We start from the raw sequence: 7340 nt of genomic DNA on the forward strand, positions 1-7340 counted from the left end.
TTTTTAAGATTTCTTTTATAATGAATAAAATTATATCATGAAAATAAATAAAGGGATAGGTGATAAATTAAGAAAGTTAATAGGAAGCGGTTTGTAGCAATAAAAAGCATTATAAATTAGAATAGAATGAATCAGTCAAATAGCTGTACCTACAAGCATGATACCTAGTGTCTGTACAGATGAATACAGTTTTATATCTAATAAACTTGCCAGCAATTTGGAACAGTACGGTGGTTCAGTGGTTAGCACTGCTGCCTCGCAGTGCAGAGACCTGGGTTTGATCCCAGCCTTGGGCAATGGTCTGCATGGAGTTTGCACGTTCTCCTAGTGTCTGCGTGGGTTTCCTCCCACAGTCCAAAGATGTGCAGGATAGCTGGAGTGGCCATGCTAAATTGCCCACAGTGCCTAGGGATGTTTAGGTGAGGTGTGTTAGACATGGGAAACGTAGGGGAATGGGTCTAGGTGGGATGCTCTTCAGAGGGGCAGTGTAAATTTGTTGGGCCATGTCTGATATAGGTGGAGATTCAGTGATTTTGTTGTAAGTAGTAACACCTCTTCCTATTGAATATGATTATGATGCCTTACCTGCCTTGATGAAAGGTCTTTACAGTCAAACTGTATGACTCTGGTATGCAGTACTGTGCAGCTTTCCAATCTGATTTGTACGTGTGATTTCATTAAAGATTTTTGCTTGTCTAAGTTTCTACTTCCTAAAACTCTTGCTTTTCTCAGAATACAAGTGTTTCAGATGTCAGAATTCTTGCCTCCAAACAGTTCTGTCAAAATTGATTATTTTTGCTTCATTTGCCAGTCATATTTTAGAAATCACTAGCTGGGCTGCTCAGTGCCTGGTAGCATGCCCATGTTATGCTCTGACCATTGAGAGTACAAGGCTGGGATGCATATCTGATTAATATTTACAAGGATGAACAAATCTATTGCAGGGTTACACCACATAATCGCCAGCAATTCCACTCTCATGCTCTCATCATTCGTCAACCAGCATGTCCATTCCTACAGTTGATCGCCTTCCCAAGGCAACAGGAAATTGAACAAATTCTTCTTTACCCAATCAAATGATCCATGATTGTCAGTCAAACTGCCTTTCTCATGCCTGCAACGAGTACTGTAACCAACATATTAAACCAAGGCAGAATTTTTAATGCTGCCTTGTGTTTTTCTCCCCTGAGTTGTTCATAGTAATGTGCCCTGGAGAAAATTCCATTCTTATATTCCCTTCCGTGCTTCTGTTCTTAGATATTCTAGGACAGCCCAGTTGGTTGGAAAACCTAATTGCTGTCTGCAAGAGTTGCAGTTTTGTCTCTCGCTGTCGAGGCACCAACCATAGTTGTGACAGGCAATGTATATCTGTAGTTTCCAGGATGTTAATGCCAAGAGGATGCAGTAGAAAGGGCTGAGTGCCATAAAGAGACTTTTTGAAAAAAAGATTCTTGCATAGCTCATAATTAATGGTTCTTTGTTGGTTTTGGAAACAATTCAACCCTTATTGTTTTGCATTGCAGTTTGTTCCATCTGTTGAGATGAAAACTGTGCCCTCTATCAGCTTAGGTAGAATTATGGGTGCTTAGAGAAAGCTGTCTTTTACTTGCTTCACTGAATAGACTGACCCTTTTGTCCAGTCACCATCGCATTTGCCTGAAGCAGTTCAGTGAACATTTTGCAGCTGCTCTTTAGTCGGGATATTTCTGTTCTTAAGCATTTGGCCTGAAGATTAAACTCTTTCGTTTGCTCTGCAGTGTCCTGAAACATTTATGGGATTCCTATAAAGAGCAGCTGTACTGTAGTTTCATGTTCCTGTGCTTTAAATCCCATCTTCAGTGCTTTAGACAAATATCCTAAAAGGAACTGTTTTGACTCTCCAGTTTTTCCTAATAGCTAAATCCACACTAAAATCAGGCACAATTGGGAGTGTGCTGAGACTGATGTAATTACTAACACACATGCTAATCTAGATAACTAGTACAACCAGACCAACAGCTTTAAAAAAAAACTGACAGAGGCCCCAAAGAGCTGGCAATTTGAGAATGGCCCTGATTACAAGCCTATGACATTTCAAAACAAGTACTTACACAGGATTGAATTTAACACTGGGTGTGTTCAACATTCCTTCAATTGCATGGGAGAAGAATGAAACAAATTAAATGAAGACTTGAAAGGGAACTGCAGTTGTTGAAATGGATCCAGGGACATGTTCCTGTGGAAAATATTGAATTTTGCATTGAAAATGATGCATTCTAATTCATTTTATACTGTACAATTGATTGATTGATTGATGGTCTTAAAGGAAAGAAATAACATAATAATATTCAAATTTTCAATCGAGAGCCAAAGCAGCATTTCATCAAAATTAAACAACTCATTCAGAGAAGCATTGTAATCCTGTGGTCTGAGTTCAGAGAGACTCTGCACCCTGTCCAACTCCCCTTTACTCAATTTTCTACTTCTCTAGCCCTTCCTGTTTATAAATGTCATCTTATCTCCCAAGTCTGTCATTAATTCATCATAATGCTTATATCCCTAAAATCACTAAAATGCTACATCTGCTCAACATTACTATATCAATGTGAAAGTTGGAATATAAGCATGAAAACTAAACAGAACAGAGGTGTGCTTTCTGAAGCATACAATGGACATTAGTTGGATAACACACATTACGAATAGGAACATTTTGAGGGCACTAAATCCATGGGATTAATTTGATAAGAAGTTCACATAGAAACATAGAAGGTAGGAGCAGGGGAAGGCCATTTAATCCCTTGAGCCTGCTCCGCCATTCGATATGATCGTGACTGATCAACGAACTCATTACCCTAATCCTGTCCTCCGCCATATCTCTTGATCCCTTTAGCTAGAAGAGCTACATATACCTCCTTCTTGAAAACACAATGTTTTGACCTCAACCACTTTCTGTGGTATGAGCTGCACAGGCGCACCACTCCCTGGGTGAAGAAATATCTCCTCATCTTAGTCCTAAAATGTTTACCCCTTATCCTTAAAAAATGATCCCTGGTTCTGGACTCCCCCACCATTAGGAATATCCTTCCTACATCTAACCTGTCTAGTCCTGTTAGAATTTTTAAGGTTTCCATGAGATCCTCCCTCTTCTAAGCTCTGGTGAATATCATCCTAACCAACTCAATCTCTCCTCATGTGTCACTCCTGCCATCCCAGGAATCAATTTGGTAAACTTTCACTGCATTCTCTCTATAGCAAGAACATCCTTCCTCTGATAAGGAGACCAAAACTGCACAAAACCAGATGCAGCCTCACCAATGTCCTGTGTTATTGCAGCAAGACATCATTGTTCCTGTACTCGAATCCTCTTATCAAGGTTAACAAACAGTTTCTTTTTTCCTGCCTCTGCACCTGCACATTTACTTTCAGCAACTGGTGCATTAGGCGACATCTAAGTGTTCGTGAAAATTCCCTCCTCTCAATTTACAGCTATTCAAATACTAATCTGCCTCCCTATTTTTGCTATCAAAGTGAATAACTTCATGTTTATCCACATTATACTATATCTGCCATGCATTTTTCCATTTACTCAGCCTGTCCACTACAACATCTCTGCATCCTTCCCATAGCTCACCCTTCCACCCTGCTTTGTGTCATCTGCAAATTTGGAGATATTACAGTTAGTTCCCCCATCTAAATTATTAACATTTATTGTGAAGAGACAACTAAAATCCTTTAACTCATACTTATGAGAACCTCAAACAACTGGTAGTGAATGGTGACTTTAAGCAGAGCAAGAGGAAGACAATGAGAACATACACTGATAGTTTAAGAAGCAACTTAAGTATAAGATTCAAGAACAAAATCACGATGTTAGCTGCAGAGACTGGAAGTAAAACTGGACTTCCCATCCCACTCTTACCTATGATCCAGGTCAAAGTTGAGCTTCTTTGCTTGACGCTGGAGTTACCCGTCAGCAGTTCATATCGATCTCTTCCCGTTTCACTCCCATCACTTGATATAGCATTGTAGTAAAATGCACAACCAGTTGTTTGATGCCTGCTGTAATCAGTGTGGTGCTGATGTTCTTGCCATTCTGGGGCAATTTGCCCACAATGCAGCATTCCTGGGAGGATGTTAAGACAGGTCTAGGTCTGTGACCTTGGATTGCCTTTGTTGGACTGAAGTTTTTGACGAGTAAGTTGCATTTGAGGCTTTTTGTTATGAAAACTGTTCTTATAGGAAAAATCTCCACAACGCTTTTGTTTCAAACTTGTCTTGAAACTAGTTCTTCCAAACATTACCTGGATAAACTGTTTTGTAAATATTTCTCCTGATTTACCCATAAATGGTAAATTAACATAATTGGACAGTGTATATCTTATCATACCAATTGGTTTTTTTAATGCAATAATTTTAAAGTCGATAAGCCCTTTTTAAATGACAAATTGAAAACTTTGTGGCAGTGATAACATTAAAAATTGCTGTCTTTTGAGAAGTACACTCAGTTCCCATAGGACTGCCATCATACTTTTATGATACAGCCATACTGTTATCTCAAGACAGCTGCCAAATAGCTGGACATTTTATCCTTGGCCAGCTCTTCCTCACTGTGCTGCTTCTCTGATCTACATGTGACACAGACTGTGTAGCCTCCACTCCATCATCTGTGCTCCATCATCTCCTGTACATTATATTCTTTTAATTTGTGTTCTCATTTGTCTGTATATTTTGCTATGCACAGCCATCAATTATTAAACAGAACCACCTGTATACTTTATGTAATTTTACTTGTATTCATAATGTTTTAAGATTAACGCTAAAATAATCACACATTTGTGTCTCTTCTATTTTCTTTCTTTTTTTTTCTGTTTCTTTGCTACTTCTTTTATGAATCCCTTGGGCAGTCTTCGGGATTCCTTCAGTTGTAAAATTGAGGAATAGTTCAATGGGTAAAAACAATGCCACTCAAGTTTAAGCATTGCTGCCATGCTGTTATATCCCTGAATACTGTTGCTCTGGTAACAGCAACTACTAAACTGCTGCAGAGTCCTGAACAAAGGAATATCTGCAGTGACCTTTAGAAATTCATGCTGGTTGCACTATTCCAAGACGTTAAATATCTAAAAGTCTTACTTGGGGATGAGGAATATGGGGACATGTCCTTAACTAATGTATAATGTCCTGCAAAATTCATTTTTATTTAAGGGGATACTTTATATAACTTCACCTCCATAGGAAAAGAAGCCCAAGAACCCAGAAAGAGGAGTGGAGTTTTTTCAAAAACCATCTGTAAGAAAAGCAGAGAAAAGCTCTAAACCTTTAAACCCCGGTAAAGCTGTGCTGAAGGAGAAAAAAGTTCCCGATCCTGAGAGAGGTAAGCCTATTGCAGACATCCATGAGATCGTGATGTTCATGTTAAGTTATACATCCAGTCTCTGATGATACAGAGACAGGAAGGTCTGGGCCAATAAACCAGGAGAAATTTAAGAGCCAGTTGGACAAGCATGGACTAATAAAGGAGAACTAAAACAGATTTGTTCGTGTTGACTAACTTGATCTCATTTTTTGATGACGTAACAAAGTATGTGGGTGAATGCAATGTATCTGTGCATAAACTTTCAAAAGTGTCTGATAAAGTACCATATATGAGGCATGTCAAGATAACAGAAGTCTAAGGAAGAGGGAATACAGATTGGATACAAAATTGCCTATGGGATAGCAATCAGAGAATGGTGGTGAATGGCTGTATTTCAACTTCAGAGTTTGAGTTATAAGATCGCTGGTGATTCTTGGTGCATGTTGATTACCTGAACTTGTAGGTACCTAACACAGTCTTGAAAATTGAAGATGAAACAAAACTTGGGAATGTAATAAATGGTGAGTAAGTTATTAAGCGACTTGCAGAGCATGTAGGCTGGTTGAAAGGGAAAGCACAGTAAATGAAATTCAACATAAAAACATATGAGGTGATACATTTTGGTAGGAAGGGTGAGGCAACACAATGTATACTAAATGATATAGTATTAAGAAGACAGACTCTTAGGAGTACTCAGGCCAGGCAGTATCAGAGGAGCAGGAAACTTGAGGGTCCCGACCCGAAACGTCAACTTTCCTGCTCCTCTGATGCTGCCTGGCCTGCTGTGTTCCTCCAGCTCCACACTGCGTTATCTCTGACTCCAGCATCAGCAGTTCTTACTATCTCTTAGGAATATTCAAATGTGCATGACTCTTTGAAGGTGGAGATATGGCTTCCTGGACTTTATAAATAAAGGCATGGCCTGGATTTTCACCCCCAGTGTGGGTTTGGAAAATCAGGAAATGCCTTAGCTTGCATTACCCACCTCAGAAAAATTTCCCTAAGTGACAAGAACGTTGTTCTGGAGAGGGGTGCTGGGGTCGTGGTGGTGACTTCATCATACAAAAATTATCTCTTTAGTGAAACCCCATTCAACACCAAGTAAAGCCCCTCAACTACTTACACCCTCATAAAAACAAATATTTTTATTGGTAATCCCACATCCAAGACAGCTAATCCTTCAATAAACTCTTCAAGCTGTTGATCACAGTTCAGTTTACAATTAGCTTCCTTTCTCACTGTGATAATGCTAAATTGTGGAAATCTGTCAAGCAGTAATAATGTTATAATGATAGCACCTAGAGCTGTGTTAACAAACAACTGTTGAAGCTGCAGTCACATATTCTTTTCTACTCACAGACAAAAGAGGGCTTTTAAAATTTTATTTCTAAACAATTGGGCCCCCTAACAGTCCAAGAGAAATAGAAGAGCAGATAAGTCGGCAAATTTCAGAGAAGTGCAAAAGTAAAGTAAAAAGTAAAAGTAATAATGGTAGGGGATTTCAACTTCCTCAACATTAATTTGGGTAGTCAAAGTGAGAAAGGCTAAGAAGAGAGGAATTCTTAAAATATATCCAGGACAGCTTTTTAAGCAAGTACAGTAAAGGCCCTATAAGATTTAGATTTAGGATATATTTATTTGTCACATGCACGAAGTATAGGAACACATAAGTACAGCGAAAATTACACAAAATTGCCATTCACTGGCGCTCAATCGGTTACAAAAACCAGAACTAAAAGATTTAACAGAGCCAAAAGGTCAACCGGAGAAAAAATAAGTCCAGATCTGAGTCCCAGGTCTCATCTCCACAATGGTGCAGGCACCGCTCCAATCGCTAGGACATCCAGGAGGGCACCATCACCGCTGACCCCTCACTGGCCCCGCTCTCACCGCCCACTGCTGCCCCCTCACCGGCCCCGCTCTCACCGCCCACTGTCCCCTCATCGGCCCCGCTCTCACCGCCCACTGCCCTCTCACCGCCCACTGCTGCCCCCTCACCGGCCCC

General features: G+C 39.8%; 1 protein-coding gene across 1 annotated transcript in view; it reads left to right on the forward strand.

The window, feature by feature from the left end:
- Positions 1-7340, forward strand: part of hunk (hormonally up-regulated Neu-associated kinase) — a 64458-nt gene that overhangs the window by 54544 nt on the left and 2574 nt on the right. The window contains exon 9 of the mRNA XM_020512681.2: positions 5215-5353. Within this exon, the coding sequence (XP_020368270.2) occupies positions 5215-5353 (139 nt within the window). The remainder of the gene's footprint in view (positions 1-5214; positions 5354-7340) is intronic.

This window comes from Rhincodon typus, chromosome 11, assembly GCF_021869965.1.
Source record: "Rhincodon typus isolate 14 chromosome 11, sRhiTyp1.1, whole genome shotgun sequence".
NCBI lineage: Eukaryota > Metazoa > Chordata > Chondrichthyes > Orectolobiformes > Rhincodontidae > Rhincodon > Rhincodon typus.